General features: G+C 48.7%; 5 protein-coding genes across 5 annotated transcripts; 1 reads left to right on the top strand and 4 right to left on the bottom strand.

The window, feature by feature from the left end:
• Positions 1-3: 3 nt before the first annotated feature.
• PGRI_083140 (serine/threonine-protein kinase) lies at positions 4-1,075 on the bottom strand (the record flags this gene model as incomplete). Its single annotated transcript, XM_040796028.1, has 3 exons — positions 4-438; positions 503-721; positions 773-1,075. The coding sequence occupies 3 exons, from the start codon at positions 1,073-1,075 to the stop codon at positions 4-6; spliced, it is 957 nt and encodes a 318-aa protein (XP_040650566.1).
• A 942-nt stretch (positions 1,076-2,017) lies between these two features.
• Positions 2,018-3,150, bottom strand: PGRI_083130 (uncharacterized protein; the record flags this gene model as incomplete). The annotated part of the gene is made up of 2 exons (XM_040796027.1): positions 2,018-2,517; positions 2,913-3,150. 2 exons carry the CDS (start codon positions 3,148-3,150, stop codon positions 2,018-2,020), a joined length of 738 nt encoding a protein of 245 aa, XP_040650565.1.
• A 2,601-nt stretch (positions 3,151-5,751) lies between these two features.
• PGRI_083120 (nucleotide pyrophosphatase/phosphodiesterase family protein) lies at positions 5,752-7,982 on the bottom strand (the record flags this gene model as incomplete). Its single annotated transcript, XM_040796026.1, has 3 exons — positions 5,752-6,176; positions 6,231-7,497; positions 7,554-7,982. The coding sequence occupies 3 exons, from the start codon at positions 7,980-7,982 to the stop codon at positions 5,752-5,754; spliced, it is 2,121 nt and encodes a 706-aa protein (XP_040650564.1).
• A 2,107-nt stretch (positions 7,983-10,089) lies between these two features.
• Positions 10,090-10,911, top strand: PGRI_083110 (uncharacterized protein; the record flags this gene model as incomplete). Its single annotated transcript, XM_040796025.1, has 1 exon — positions 10,090-10,911. The coding sequence occupies one exon, from the start codon at positions 10,090-10,092 to the stop codon at positions 10,909-10,911; it is 822 nt and encodes a 273-aa protein (XP_040650563.1).
• Positions 10,912-11,689: 778 nt separating this feature from the next.
• Positions 11,690-15,925, bottom strand: PGRI_083100 (uncharacterized protein; the record flags this gene model as incomplete). The annotated part of the gene is made up of 1 exon (XM_040796024.1): positions 11,690-15,925. One exon carries the CDS (start codon positions 15,923-15,925, stop codon positions 11,690-11,692), a length of 4,236 nt encoding a protein of 1,411 aa, XP_040650562.1.
• Positions 15,926-16,327: the final 402 nt, after the last annotated feature.

The following is a 16,327-nucleotide window of genomic DNA, read 5'->3' as shown; positions in this document are numbered from 1 at the left end:
AGGTTAATTCCGATTATTATAGGACAATGGCTCATCAATCCACCTGTGCTGTAAAGCATCCTTGGCAGACATTCGGCCTGCTGGGGTGGGATCCATAAGACGTAAGACAAATTCAACTCCGATTTGACTGACCTGGTTCTCGACGAGTCTACTGGAAGGAAAGACGGTAGGCGTTTGGACATAGTTGTAGAGCAATCCGGGATGCTTGAATGTGGCTTGCTTCGTCAAAATATGGAACATAACTTCTCCAGCAGCCCACATGTCAACGGCATACGGCGTACCGCGCTTAGTGAATTCATAGACCTCCGGAGCAATATATCCCGGTGTGCCCTTCATGGTTGTTGATTTTGCAACCTCATCTCCGATACGTTTGCTGATCCCAAAGTCTGCGATTTTTACCCACCAATCCCCTGGCGGACATGATCTTAAAAGGATATTCTATATATGACTAGATTTAGCAATCGGTTGGGGGTAGTTGGTTTTCATAATGCAACGGACTCACATTCGGTTTCAAATCGCGATGTGCAAAGCCATTATCGTGCATCAAATCAAGGCCCTCAAGAATTTGCGACATTATCCCCCGCGCCTCGAATTCCGGTAGCGGCTTGTGCTTGTCGCGGAGATAATCTTGTAGATCGCCTAGCTCAAGATATTCCATTGTAATAAATAAGCTGGTTTCGGTCTGGTACCACCCGAAAGACTTGACAAAGCATCGCTCGTACTGCTGATATGTTAGTGGCTTTCATTCAGTTGGCGAGCTGGAAAAAATAACCTTCGAGTGCGAGAATTTCGCAATAGCCTCGAGCTCACGGCTGTAGTCTATCTGGTGGCGGACCTCCATTTTCTTTGTTGCGCGGACTTGATAGCCATGATTATTCCCTTTTGTGCATCTCTCTAGCCACACCTCTCCAAACCCACCGCTTCCAATCTTCTTCTCCCGCTGCCAGTGTACTGTCTTCTTTATTGGCCGTCGTGAAAGGGATTCCTGTTCATAGTAGGTATGCACGGTCTCGTATTTGGAACGAAAATAAGTCTCAAGCTTAGAATCGAGGACCCAGTCTGGAACTTTCGACATTTCAAAAGAGGCGAGGATATAGTGGAGGAATGACGAGGTAGTTAAGGATTTTTGAATATGTAAAACAGTGTAATCATGAAGTAGGTGATGTTGGAAATCCCTCGAGTCTTGGGGAATCCCTGGAGGTGGGGTTTCTGCGGTAATCCTGGTGAGCGCCTAACACCTCAACTTCCTTAGTAATTTAGAAGACGATCGCATTTTGAGGTACAATTGAGTAAGCAATACTTATTAGTCCTCGTCGAATATCAGTCAAGGCTTAGGCTCTATAGGGCGTATTATATATATTGCTGCCGCGACAACCAGACGTTCCAATTGTTGTTATGATCTTTTGGCCCAATGGCTAAATCCTGTTGAGATTTCCATATCTCCTATTCAAGTTTGGCATTTATCAGTTATTAGACTCATATTTTTTACTTTCGTATCGCTGTCCCAGGGGATAGTGTTAATTGTCGACTTGAAATCTTCTCTTGTTCCTATGTCTTTCTCTTTATTTTTCCGTCCTGCATCTGATACGATGCTCTGGGCTTAGAGGCTAATTATATAACTTTATAAGTACCTTGCTTTGCCTGGAAGATGCAGCCTTTTGTCTGACAGCCAGTTTCCTTCTATCCTTGTACTATGTACTACCAATTTGTTCTAACCCTTTGATATCGAAAGATAGAAGCACGGAAAGTTAATTTGTTCGGGAGAAAAAAGCTGACCATCAATTCATATAATATAATATCTGATTGAACGCAGTCCAAGAACACGCATTGGCAGAAGAGGAAGAACACTTAGCATATATAGCTCTACTATCATTACTCGCAAAGGTTTCTATGATGTTTGCATGATAGTTCAACCCTAAAGACTGTGCCTATACCAATCAAAAGAGAATCCAATTTGCTCAGGCTCACCCGAAGAAAGCGCACGAAGAAGACCACGTTTCTCCAGGTCCTGACAAAATTACTTCTTCGAAAGAAATTCCTCTTCCATGCAATTTTGATCCACATCATGATTGTCGCCACTGGCTCGCCCGGCGATTGTTGCTTCGTCGTGGACACTCTGTAAGAATGACCTCCACCATACTCCAAGGCCATAGCATATCCCATGAATTATGCTACCCATGCCCATACGCCATCGTTCGTTAGAAGGAGTTTTGAGTGTGACCACTTCGCTACTTTCCTTCTTTCCGTTTTCGTTACTTTCCATCGCATCGGTTTCTTCGTTCAAAAGCTTTTTCGTGTGCGCGGCTAATTCTGAGACTGTGACATATTTGTTATGCCAGCATTTGTCGATGATGTTATCAATCAAGGGATTGCCATCCAATTTCGGAAATTCCATGTTCTGTAGTAGGTCCACGACCTTAGGACCATGGTCATAAGGATCCTCGGTAAGACAGCGATCTCCATAAACCTCAAAGCCGTAGTTTATCAAATAGTACAAGGAACCGAGCGCAAACTGTTCTGTTCGAGCGCTAAGAAAGCCAAAAGTTCTATATTCCCCTTGATCTGACTTATTATCATTGAGTATTCGGCCATACGGAGCCATACAAGCTTCGTAATTTGTGCTAATTTTCGCCGTACAATTAAAATCAGATAGCTTTAGTCGGTTACGATCAAGTAGAACATTTTCAGGTCGTAAATCACTATGAGCGAGTTTAACGGATTCCAAGAAAGCGACGGCTTGAGCGAGATCGTTTATCCATTCTTTTTGTAGGGGTAGAGGTTCTAATATCTCTACTGTAGTAACCACCATAATTTGCTGGTCCCGAGTATGATTTTTTTGTATTCTAGAAGAAAGCGACATATATAGGAAGTAAATTAGTAGACAACCTCTTAACTGCTAATACGGATCCTACCTCCCATATACTCCAGGAAGATGCCACTGCTGCAAAAGAGAAAACACTGCACAATAGAGGGATAAGGCGGATTTTGCGAGAATATTTGATAAATCTCGAGCTCTTTTTGAAATTGTTCCCTCTCGAATTCCCCAGATTTCGGGACTTTGACCACGATGCGAGGGTGGACCTCGTAAACAAAAGAGATGCCTCCTCCCCAGATCCAGTGGACATTAGGAAACTGGCTTTGGATATCCATGGTTAATGGTTGACATGAGATGAAGAAGTATTTTGAGTAGAAAGGGTAGGAAGCAACTTATATCTGTGATTGAAGGGGGAAGCACAGTGACATAATCTATTATAATTGGTTCAGTTTACTAGTAGACCAGTAGACCATTGCCTTTCCTACCTTACATTTTAGGCTAGAAAACCACTTGCATACAAGCGACTAAATTTATCAGGAAACTTCTTCCCATCTCCGGAGATTGATTCTAGATAGTAATAAAAGAGAAACTATAGCATTCCAAGCTCAACCCCTAATAATTCAAAATTTCACTATAAGATAATTCGATAACAAGCGCAAGGAAATATAGATAAGGTTCAAGAAGTTATGAGACTAATTCAAGATTGCAAATTCCAGATACCCATTAGGCCTTCTTCCAAACCCCATTGTTCTTCACATAAGTACCATTGGCGATACAGTCGGGGCATAGATCCCTTTTAGTTGTCTTACCGAGGTGCTCTATTTTCTAGATGATACCGCAAGTATTACAGCCATCAAGCTCCCTAACCCTCCCAGGAGAATCAACTCTATGTCTGCATAGATGCTCGATTGTCTCAATGAGCTTCTGACACATGATGCCTGGAAATTTCCTCCGTATCAGCTACAACAGTTTTGGCTAGCAATAATCATTGATACTCACTCGAAGATAAGATGTAATATCGGGTTTGCGATAAATTTCCGTCGTCTATGAATGTAGAGGGTATCAGAAGAATCTGAATATCGTGAATTTCGAGATTGGGGTGAAAGGAACATTGAAATTATCGGGGAATTTGGACGTATTTTTTCTTCACGGGGGGGCTTGAGCGCTTAGGAGATGCCTTTGGTCAAATGTTTACGTTTATCAGTAACTGAGCAAGAGGGCAACTTGATCCAACCATTCCGTGGACCATACCACCCGTGGCGGCGCACGGTAAATGCCCTCTTAGCGCCTGGCCCACAGTGGTCCAGCGGCTCCGTTGATCATGGACTAGGTCTAACTGCGGCTCTACGAGCCGTCATTTCCGATGCGGCCAAGAGGTGAATTTGAAAGACCTTCCAGTACTCGTGGGATTGGTTATGTGCGACTGTATGGTCTCACTGTTCAAGCAAATCCTAGACGACTGCCCTATGTGGGACAAGTCTATCATCACTGCAGCAGCAAATACCACGATGTCCTGTCCTCCTGAAGCGACGCAATGCCGTAGCTATCTCCTCATGACCAATTATATGATGGAAGTAAAACGGGCACACTTGACAAAATAGCCAATAGAAAAGCCTCTTGTGGCCAACAATCCTTGACATGGCAGTCGGATGCGTTGTGGCCGCATTTTGTTCTCCTCACTTTTCCACCTCTCTTCCACCCCTCTTCCATCTCTGAACACATTAATCACTTTACTATCTTTGGCAGTTATCCTAGTCCATATAATTCTCCGATAGTAACCCCAGAATCCTTTCCAATTAGCTTTCAAGGCGCTCGCTTTCGATATTCCCTTTAGATAACAACTGCCTTCGCCATACTTCGGCTTTATATAGTAGTTAAAAAAGCGATACACGTCATTAGGAGTAACCTCGCGCAGTGCCTCCACTAGGTCGTCCCATTTTAACAGCGCACCAGCCTAAGCAGCCTTCGCTCGGCAGTACCTACGCCTCATATCAGTAATCACCTCCTATTACATAGGAATAAATGCCTACTTGTCCTAGCGCTTTTCTATTCGTCGACCCCAAGCCTTAGTTCATTCTAAGTGCTTATAATCAAGCGGTACATTTACAATATCCTCGTCTATATTGTCATTAGGGTTGTCGCTAAAATCGGGCAAAACACTAGCGTCCGCTAGACGAGGGACGGGTCGTTTTAGACAGGTAGAAGGCCTACGACGATTATCAGGAAGAAGATAGGTAGGTTCTAGGATTATTAGCTCAGTTAAATTTAACGCTTCCCTAGAATCAGAGTCATCAGTCGCATCGATATCAGGCTCGAAAGATACCCCAGAAGTATCACTATCGGTACAACGTCACTCATACTGCGTCTGGGGAAACAAGTATGTGCGCCAAGCCGCTCCAGGCAGGTAGATAGATTACCGGGGTTGAAGAACGACTGTGAGGCACCCGCTGAAGAAGGACTAGCAAAGGATAGGTGAGAGGAGGGCTAGGTAGGACAGTGAGGGACTGTTAGCAGCTTTATAGTCATAGACCCCATTACCCCAGCGACCAATCAGCCTAGGATGGAGTGTGCCATTTTTGGCGACCTGTCAAAACGAAGGTATCATGGTAGCGCTCATAGAGCAGGCTCGGAGGTGGGTAGAAGTCGATAGAAAGCAGGAGCGGGGCTCGAGGGCAGGGGAAGGGGAGCCACGCGCCCAGGCACCGACATGACCGAACAAGAACGTGACGGCGCGCGTTACAAGGGGGGAGGAGCGCGTGGCTCTGGTACCGAAAGTGTGTGTGCGGAAGAACTGTGCCGAGGACGCCAGAAATGGCCGCCTCTGCACAAATGCTTTTTGTTTAGAGGGAATAAAAAGCATTTAGACATTATATGCGTAAATATGGGTATATGTATATATCGAAGCAAGGCCAAATGAACAAAATCAGGAAAAAGTATCAACTCTCAGGCTGCGGATGCTTGCCCTGAACAGCATCGGCAACACCGCTAGCCCAATCCTTCAGGTCATCGAACTTGTGCGAAATTTTCTCCCACCACGTCGACTCCTTTTCCCTGTCGCCTTCATGGTCTGGAGTAGGGGTTGCCTCAGCTGGTGGAGTGGTGGGTTTCGGTGCTGGCTGAGCTGATTGAGGGGGCTTGGACTGTGGGAGTGTTGGCTGTGGAGCTGACGGCTGTGGAGGTGCTGATTGCGGGGGCCGTGCTGTTGAAGTTGAAGCCGGGGGATCAGGAGGCGTGTCTAACACGGGTGCATTCTCATCCGAGTGAAGGCCGACTGGCTTCAGCGGGAGGCGTAGTGTGCCATTACCAGGAAGAGGATCGACGCCCAGCGAGTCACAGACAATGTTGTACACCTCGATATTTTCTATACAGATTTGTTAGGCCAGATCCTAGTCAGTGATTTGGAATAGATACTTACGGAAAACTTCCACCCGGCTGTTTGGTTTGTGAGGGAAGGCTGGGCCGCGTGCAATAAAGATCGCCCGCATCAATGGGTGCTCATGGTCATATCCGTGGATGCCCCGGGGATGGTATTCCTCCCCAGTTTTCATAGCTTCTTTAACGTCGAACTCTGACCGATTAACGATAGCCCACCCCGTCTTAGGGATAACCCATAACGGCGCAATGCGTTCGTTGTTCGAGAAGTGATACCGCTCGGGCATTGTCTCCCGCGTGTAAAATTCGAACGCATGCTCGTAATCCGGAGCTACCTTTTCCAATTGTTTCCGAAGGGTTTCCAAATCCTCGGGGCGCTTGGGACGCAGGCCATTGGATGGCCACCCGTCAATATGTTCAATCAGATCATAATCAATCAGATCATCCAGCTGAATAAGCCTCTCTGTAGAGGTAGTAGCCATACCATGGTCTGAGACGACCACGATGTTAACTACCTCGGTGAGGTTGCGTTTCTCAAGACCAGCCATGATGTTGGCGATCATGCTATCCGCTTCGGAAATCGTTTTTCGGATCTCAGTGCTATTAGGGCCAAACTTATGCCCATCCCGATCGACATCGGGAAGATAAGCCGCGATGAACTGCGGTCGCTCGGGTGCCATCTGGGACTCATTCTCGAGACCTGGGAGATCCAAAAACTCAAGGATCCGATCCACCTTGCGAGACCAGACTTCCGTCCCGTTGTATTTGTCTACAAAGCTCGGCTCCCTATCGCCAATGTGCGCCTCAGACCCTGGCCACATATGGATAGCGGTCTTCACACGCTGCTTTTCTGCCGTGACCCAGAGTGGTTCCGCCATCCACCACTTCGGCTGCATGCTGACAGCGGGATGGGTATAGTAGAATTCTTCCTCCATATTCGGGTCCCAAAATGTGTTCCCTACAATCCCATGACTCTCGGGGTAGAGTCCGGTCATGAGTGTGAAGTGGTTTGGGAAGGTGACGCTCGGGAAGCTGGGGGTCATGTATTGCGGTGAAACGCCATTGGCGACGAGAGAGTTGAGCGCAGGAGTTAGACCACGGTCAAGAAAGTCGGCTCGGAAACCGTCGAGCGAGATAACGATAGTGGTGGGCGCAAAGAGAGCTGTGCCGTTGGAGAGCAGAGGTGGAAGGTGCGCTCGTGTAGTCCGGAAGCCGCTCGAGGCTTTATACGCCCCAAGGACGAGAATAACGAAGAGAATGGCGACCAAAGCAATTATAAACAAGATTTTTCGCCATGAAGGTCGTGGAGGCTAAGCGGCGGACATGTCAGCAGGGGGTCATCGAAACCAGCCACGGTACGTCTTACCGGCTCATATGTGTATTCGTCTTTCCCGTCAAAATCCAACGATGGTCTGCTCAAAAGTGAAGCATTGTCATCACTAAATCCCTCTTCCATCTCATACATCAGCTCGCCGTCTTCGCTGACTCTCTCACGACGCGACCCCCTCCGTTGTCGTCGCTTTTTCGTCTTCCCGATCCTAACACTGCTACCATTCGGACTGAAAATCCTCCGCAGACCATGTCCACCACCACGGGTTAGGAGATTCTCTAGCTCCTCTTCCTCTTCTAGCACTGCCCGGTCGTGCTCCGCGATTTCCAAGGTACTGCGGTTTTGATCCAGGAGGGCATCATCGTCGGAATCCGAGTCCTGCTCGGAGGGCGACCGCAACGAAGATGCATCATTGTCGTAATTTCCCGGAGAAAGAAGGGAAGGACTAAAGTCTGGGCGGCGCATTGCTAGCCTGATGAAGACATGGAAAAGAGTTGAAATGGAGAAAGGAAGATCAAAGGATTGCCAAGACCTAATCATTTACGATAAGCGCGATCTATAAAACTTGGAGTTGTGTATTTGTTTATTTTGCTTATTGTGACAATTAACTATCATGAAATGTTCTTTGATCTTGGGGATTTAAGCTGATGAATTCGAATTGAAATCATTAGTTGTGTTGACGGGTATGTATATAGTTTGGGTAGTGTAGCTTAAAAGTGGTCTATAATATATATCAAGTGGCAATATATAAGAAGTGTCTTAAATGAGTATATTCGAAAAGCAACGATCGCCAAACTTTTATTGTGGACTAAACGAGCGAGGCCGTCCTTTGTGGTGGAATATATATCTTTCACAACTGAACAAGCCGCCCAAGAGTAGTACCTACACTGTCCTAACCACGAAGTATGTCTTGTTTTAGGGGAGCATCTACCAAAACAAACTTCATATCTTGAATACATTGTGCTATAACCCACACTTTGGGGGAATCTAACATATCATGGGCAGACTTGAGAACGTGTTTGCAGTCCGTTTTGTACAAAGACAGCGTTAGTTTGGGTTGCGAATTATCCTGTCGTCTCCTTTCATAAAAAGAAAATACCCTGTAGTGGCACTACTAGGGAGTTCACGGATATCCTCCAGATGCAAACATGTAAAATCTCTTACTGAAACAGAAGATACAACTTGAAACCAATTCAATATGGTGACATTTACCTCTCCGGCGGCATCAAGAGAAGTCACTCCTGATGTTACTCAATAACCGGGATCAACTTTCTCACTTTCCCTTTTCTGCGGACGACATTGATCTACATGAAAAACTGCCAACCCAGTTTAGGGGTGTATCGTCAGACCTGCAGGAACATACATTCTGCGGTTAGTGCGTGGCAGCTGCATTCCTTAGATTGATCGCGGAGCTTGAAGACTTGACATGAACACCGCTAAAGGTTTCTAGAAATAGTAACACGGGATTGTAACCGACAGATTTTGAGCACACTGGATAGGCATTCCCGATGCTAGGTGAGCTTTGATCTACACTTCCTAGATGCTAAATGCAGTTGCTAGGTGATCGACAAGGCGATCAGCCCTATGCAGCTTGGATGATTTTTGGTGCAGTTGACTAATCATTGGATAGTCTGACTGAAGAAACACAGCTGATTCCCGAGTATCGTTTTTTGTAATCAATTCTAGAGACCAACTATGCTCTACCTGGTACAATGTGCGACTTAATTTTCTTACCTCAAACTCCAACAATTAATTGGAGCATTACGGGAGGCATTTCACTACTCCACGGCCTCCAGGGTGCTCCACGCATCCATAGCGCTGGAGGCTCTCCACCCATTGTCCAAGACTCCATCCCTTCAGACAATGTATCTTCGCATAAACCCGAAAACAGATCACTCACAAAGAAAATCCACTTGACATCTATTGTACAGCTCTGAGGTGGACCCTTCTGGAATTCCACGCTGGTGGGGTGTTTGGCGTGGATGTCCGCTTGCGAGAGCATCACCTTCCTAATCGGGACAAAATATCACGTGAGGCTACCCAAGCGAGCCGGGTCTCCACTATTCGAACGAACAGCAAGTTCAGAAGATCATGACGATGTTGGCGTCGGGTTTTACCGACCCGAGTAGGGCTTTAAAGTGGAGTCTAGATCAGAGCAGGGTGACATTTACCCCGGATGCGGAAGTCGACCAAGTTCGTTTCCACTTTGCCAAGCGAACCTGAGCCCAGAGAGGAACATCGAGGGCAGGAACATCGAGGACAGGAACATCGAGAGGAACAATATTCTAATGGAAAATTTTTCTTCCAAGTTTTCTTTTCATGATACATGTCATCACCAATTAACCTTAATCAATAAATGACCGCATTTGGACTGCCTGCTAGATCTATAAGAATGCCCTCCTCTGCGCCTCGGATCCTTCCTCGATTTCCACCCCAATCGCATTGGCATTATCACTAGGTAAGTCAGGAGCTACCTTACTGGCACAAATCTCAAGACATACTAACTCAGTCCAGCTTCGTCACTCGTTAAGACAGCAATCTATCTGACTTAATCCAATCGCTTGTCGTAAAAATGCACTTCACCGCACCGTCCATTGCCTTGCTAGCTCTCGCAGCCGGCGTCCAGGCCGGTGGCGACAAGCAGATGCATGAACCCCCCGTCCGTGGCGGAAAGGGCATCGGCAAGCACCACACTTCCGGTGCTGCCACCGGTATCTCTACCGGTGTCTCTGGTCATGGTACTGGTATCGCTGGCACCGGTGTCCACACTGGAAGCCACCCCATTGTCACCGGCTACCATAACGCTACCAACTCTGGTAGCAAGAACTCCACTATCATCGGCACTGGAACCGCTCCCTGCTACAGCTGCCACGGTAGCTCCACCATCCCAGTCTACGTCCCTACCAAGACTCACGCTGCTGCTTCCTCCGGCGTTGGCGGTGGTGCTTCCCCCTCCGGCGGTGCTGGCGGCGCCCACGGTGGCTCTGGCTCCGGCTCCGGCAGCACCGGCTCTGGCTCTAGCTCTGGCGGCGCTGTCGGTGGCTCCGGCTCTGGCTCTAGCTCTGGCGGCGCTGTCGGTGGCTCTGGCGCTGGCTCTGAGTCTGGCTCCGGCTCCGGCTCTGGCTCCGGCTCCGGCTCTGGATCTGGATCTGGCTCTGGCTCTGGCTCTGGCTCTGGATCTGGATCTGGATCTGGCTCTGGCTCTGGCTCTGGCTCTGGCTCTGGCTCTGGCTCTGGCTCTGGCGCCTCCCCCTCCGGCGGTGCAGGCTCTGGCGTTGGCTCCGACTCCGATTACACCCCGTCCAGCCCCGGCTCCAAGGTCACCACACCCCAGGTTGGAGTTTTCGGCGCTATTGGCAGCATTGTCTACGGAGCCATTATGCTTCTCGCATAAACGTCCTTTACTTAACGTTTACAAAACTGTCTTTTAATGCTGGTGTTTTGTCGTGCTGGGTATCTCCTTTTGTTTCTTTCTGATATATCTGGGAACTGGCTGCTGCTAGAGACTTGAGTCAGAAAACAGGAGTACAGGCGTTGGAAAATATATCTAGGTGTGGGTTTAACGGGTTATGTGGTAATATATTCTTATTTAATGTGATTTCTAATGCAAATTTCTTTTTCGTTTCATGAATTTCTCGTGAATATGTATATCGAGATGATCAAGATTGGGTATATAGATACGACAACATCCTCGCAGTCTCGATATTTGTTCAACTAACATCAAGATCATGCCCCCGACAAGACAATCTACGTCCTATTTCCCCTATGTACTCCATAAATAAAACTTTAATTCAGCAAGAATGTAACCCAAGCCCTGCATTGACTAATAAAAACACAAAGGTTAAATCCCAACGCAATAACTCGTTCCTGCAGGGTCTGTTCTATAACCGTTTGCCTGCTTCGATATTAGGGTTTGACTAAAGATTAGCTAAATTAAGGTTTCAGATTGACTTTGATGCAACATGAATTACCTCGATCGTGAGCTATGAAATCTGAATAGGTCAATTGAATGATACTTTAAATATTGTAACCTCGTTGAATTTTATTTAGTTACTGAAAGATGTCAAATCTATAACTCTTTATGAGTCGAAAATGAAGCAAAACCACCCAGAAACATATGCAATGCAACATACAATAAAAGAAAAGAAAGAAAAGAAAACGCCCCACGTAATTCATTTACTCGAAATCCAATTCACCCATTGACATCCACACCCCCCACCACCGCCATCAACGCCGCCCGCTTCTTCAATGGTGGCATTCTTCGTCCCGAGACCCTTGAAAAGACCTGAGGCGGGATTAACAAGATCACCGCCCACAGCGCGGTCTTCGAGCTGGAGCTGTACGGACGTGATGTTGTAATGTCCGTCGTCTTCGATGGGGTAGCAGTAGACCATTTTCTTTTTCTCGGCGCCGCCGTGCCGGTCTATTGTTATTGTTACCGGGTATGGGAATGAGCCTGGACGGGAGAAGTCCGTTGCGGAAGATGATGTTGGTGTATATGTTGACGTTGGTGCGGAGGTGGTTGAGGTTGCGTTGTTAGGGGAGAGGAGATGACGACCGATTTTATCTGGTTGGGTCCAAATTTGGACGAGGAGACGGGTCTGGGACCATGTGCATCGGTATTTTGCGTCGGATTTTGAGGTCCCGCCATTTGTGTCTGCCGGGGAGGGTTTGGTTTGCGAGGTTAGGAAGATGGATTTGTCGAAGTAGCTGTAGAAACCGTAGTGCTCTGTTTCCAGGCCGCGGTTGTAGAGACGGATTGGTTGAGATGAGGGGAGGGGGTAGAGCATTGCTGCGGATGGGGTTCCGTCTGCGTTTTCTTCCGGTGCGGGGATTATGGATGAGATGTTGGGGTATGCGGTGCCGTTGGAGGGGGAGGAACGGCGGTAGATGCTTGCTGACGAGAGGGAGACCGGCGAGAGGAGGGACATGTAGAAGGGTGTTTCCTCGCCGGCGTAGGGGGCGGTATTGTTGTCTGTGTACTGGCCGAGGAAGTCCTGCTCTGCGTCTCTTGGGGCTGCAGGCGATGGATCGAAAAGGTCGTCGCTTCTGATACGTAGCTTTGAGCCGACAGCGGTGCTATTATCGTATGTGCCATTGCGGAAGCGGATAGAAACACGGAAATTGGGCTGGTTCGCGTTGTACGGCTTATTTGCATCTTGCTGGTCCTTTGGCAAAGCGCAGCTCCACATCGAAGAAGGTGTGATACATGTCGACTTTTCAAGCTGTGGCTCTGTCCCAGCGAGTGTTGCAATTCCAGTGGGCATGGGTGGGTAGCCTGTGAGGTTCAACCACCGCGATTGAACAGGAGTTTCGTCTCCTTTTCTTGTCAGCGTGACCGCCAGGATGGTGGCTAGGATCACGATAATGAAGAAGAAAATGCAGATCACGAAATACCATCTCCGTCGAGTACGACCCTCGCGTCCTGGACGTCCTGTTTTCTTGCTGAATGGACCCCGGCCACGCCAGAGACTGCAAACCCTTCGGCCAGTCGCTTCTTCCTTTTCTAATCTGCGGCGTCGGGCCTCATGTGGTCCTATCTCGCCGCTTGGGTTGACACTCGAAACTCCAGCAGTGGGATCGTTATCATACCGTGGTTGGATATCATAACGAGGCGGTAGAGCAGCGTCGCGAGGAAATTGCGAATAAGCAGGGGCTGGTGCCTGCATATCCGACATTGGAATGGAGCCAGGTCCACCAGCTGCACGTTGGAAACCTGGCGAGATAGGCTCTGAAGCTTGTACATGTCCTCGAGGAGCAAGTTCAGACCCTTGAGACAGTCCCCGTTCTGCTTGCGGCTCCCCAGATCCATGCTGCCGATCCTGAGCACCGGAATATTGATCCTGTTCTTCCTGTTGCTGAACCTCTGGTCCAGTGCGGTGAGCTTGTGGCACAGGCGGCACAGGGGGTGCGTTTGAATGAGGATGTGCGGTTAGACTAAACGGCCATCCAGATCCAGATTGCCGTCCTTGGATAACAAGTGGCCCTCGGGGCAGGTTTGCATGACCATCAGCCGGCTGTCGTGTCTGAGAGGCCTGTCTATGTAGCACCTGCGATCCCTGGGGCGTTGTTTCTGTAACAGGAAGTTCTTTCGGTTGTCCCTGTTGGACATACGCCCACTCGAACCCCGATATGTGTCCTTGTGTAGCTGGCTGTTGAGTCTGTGGTTGCTCTTGCGGCTGTCCCCGATTTCCCCAAGGCCATTCCGTCCTCGGCGTTAGTACTTGAGGGGCTTGTTGGGCCGGCGGCTCTAAGACTTCCCGCGAAGCTTCCTGCGCTTGCGGCTGTTGCATTATCGGCTCCATTGGCTGTTGCTGAGTAAATACAGGCACATATTGCACCACCGGCTGCACAGGCTGCACCGCAGGTTGAGGCTCAGGCTGGGTGTAATGGAAATTATTAGTTATATGCGGAGCAGGAGCAGGAGCAGGCTCTGGCATAGGAATAGGAGCTGGCGCAGGCGCAGGCGCAGGTGATTCCAAGACCTGTCTATCGACTGCCTCGGTGGGTGGTGCAGCAGGAATAGGAGGAAGAGGAGGTGAACCAGTGCGTTGAGACCGAGATTCAGAAACACCACCCCTAGCACCATGTGCCACCGAACCCCTCTCACTCTCATCAACGACAGACGTGTCCCAAGTATGAGAACTGAACTCCGACGATGGCGATAGTACCTGCACCTCCTTTGCACGAACAGCATACCCAGCCGGGAGCGTCCCCGCTGTTGTCTCCGGACGAGGCGAGTCCATATCAATAAGCAGACCAGTATTCTTAGTCGATGTTGCCGATGGAGCTATTGTTTGATTATCACGCGCCCCCTCAATGCCAGATTGTCCAGACTCCTCCAGTCCACCAACCGCCAAGCCCCGATTACCATCTGCAGTGGCTCCTGCGGGCATCGCGACAGGGTTTTGAGGCGTTATTGAGCAGATATGGTTGATGCACTCGAAGTACGGCGTCTTGCTGAATAACTCGTGCGCACAAGCTTGATAATATTCAGCTGCTTCGCCCTGGATTGTCTGGTTGTTGCCGAACATGAAGGACATGGTATTTTGTCTACTGGAGACATTCGAGACGTATGCGGGTGGCGGGGATTGATGGCGTTCGGGACCTTGGTCTTGATCTTGTTCAAATGAGCGAGATAGCTCAAATGCTTTTTCGCCCATCGGTGCTGCTGTCTCCGGTGTATCTGGAGAGAAGCAGGAGACCTCTTTCTCGCGCTGGATCCATTCTCTTGGCTGGATGCGGGTTCTGGTTGTAGTTGGAGACGGGGTGGATGGTGAGTCTTGAGGGAATGATGGGCTGAGTGGGGATTTTATGGACCGGTTCAGCAGAGGGGAGAGGATGTATGTCCACCAGCCTTGTGATTGGGGTCTGTCTTCGTCTGCTTGGGTGTTGACGCTGAGTCGACCTTGTTGATGTTCCTTTGGAGTTGAGCGTGCGGTGTCTGGTGTTCGGGGTGGACTATCATCTTCCCAGATTGAGGCCGTGGAGAGGCCGCGGGTGTTTCTTTGTACGCCCAGGGTGTTGTGATAAGCAGCCTCTGTGGCGGGAGCTTTGGTGGCATTTGTGTGCTGTGCGGGAATTGCTGGCACGGGTGGTACATCTGTTTCATGTTGCCAGAGGCGGGGTGTTGGTTGCGAGTAGACACTGGATGTTGCTCTTGGTCGGAGCAACTCGGTGCTCGAGTTCGAGGGTGTGTCCCATGGAGCTGGGGTGACGATAATTGATGGTGTGAGCGGCGTGCCTGCGCTGTCGGGGTCTTGTAATCTTTCAACTGACTCGTTGCGAGGCACAGTGAGTCCGATCATGACATGGCGGTCCGAGGGCGAGATTCCATGCTCGTTTCTATCGTGGAATGGATCTTCATCTCTGGGAGTAAGGAACGAGATTCCAGTCCCATTCTGGTTGTGGTTCTGACTCTGTACCGTCTCAGGTAACCTGTGAAAACCCCGCGAAACCCTCTTCTTGAAGATATCCTTTGACTTTTGAGCGGAGCGTTCCTTCTCTCGTACTTTGGAGAGGAGCTTGAGATCATTTAGATCAACGAATGGCGCAGCCGCATTTGGTGCCGGATTCGACTGTTTTCTCGGTGTTGGCACCGGTGCCAGCGTGAAATCCGTAACGAGGTTCAGCCCAAGTGGTTTGGCAACACTTTTACGTTTCTTGGTGACGCGGATATTTACTCTCGAGGCTTCGCGGTGGGAGATTATGGGCGAGCGGTTTCCATCTTTGGTGGACTTCGCCTCGAGCTTTTGTCGTGCTGCCTTGGATAGACGTGCAAAGGGTCGGTCTCTTTCTTCCTGATCTTCCGAAGAGCATGATGGACTGGAGATCTCCTCGCTGATCGGCGATGATAATGGGAAGTTTGGTACTGGGACCTGGAGGTCCTGTGGCTTTCGTTTCAGCATGTTTCAGTAGACTTGACTGTGTCGAGATGTTAGTCTGCAGAGATGAGAAGATGCAATGTCTTCGTACCATGTGTCATAAAATCATGAAAGAATGAAAAGGCAGGTAAGCGAAACAAAGATGTCTATTAATATTATAGCGAGTGAAACAATGGGAAAGGCAACAATACACAATAGCCCCAAATAGAATTGACAAAAGAAAGAATGAGAAAGAAAGAAAAAATGCCCGGAGATTAGGCTATCAAGCTCTATTTCTGCATTTCTCTCATCATCACAGTGCAGAATCCACGGAGTCCAGCCCGGTCACTGTACAGCGACAGCTCCAAGCTATAAACAACCCGACCAATAATTATCCTCGCTGGTGAATTTCTGCAGCGATCCCAGACATCCCGCTGCAACTAGCTC

This window comes from Penicillium griseofulvum (assembly GCF_001561935.1).
Source record: "Penicillium griseofulvum strain PG3 chromosome Unknown contig_10, whole genome shotgun sequence".
NCBI classification, from domain to species: domain Eukaryota; kingdom Fungi; phylum Ascomycota; class Eurotiomycetes; order Eurotiales; family Aspergillaceae; genus Penicillium; species Penicillium griseofulvum.
Note: the sequence above shows the minus strand (reverse complement) of the source record. Positions and strands in the feature narration are given on the sequence as shown.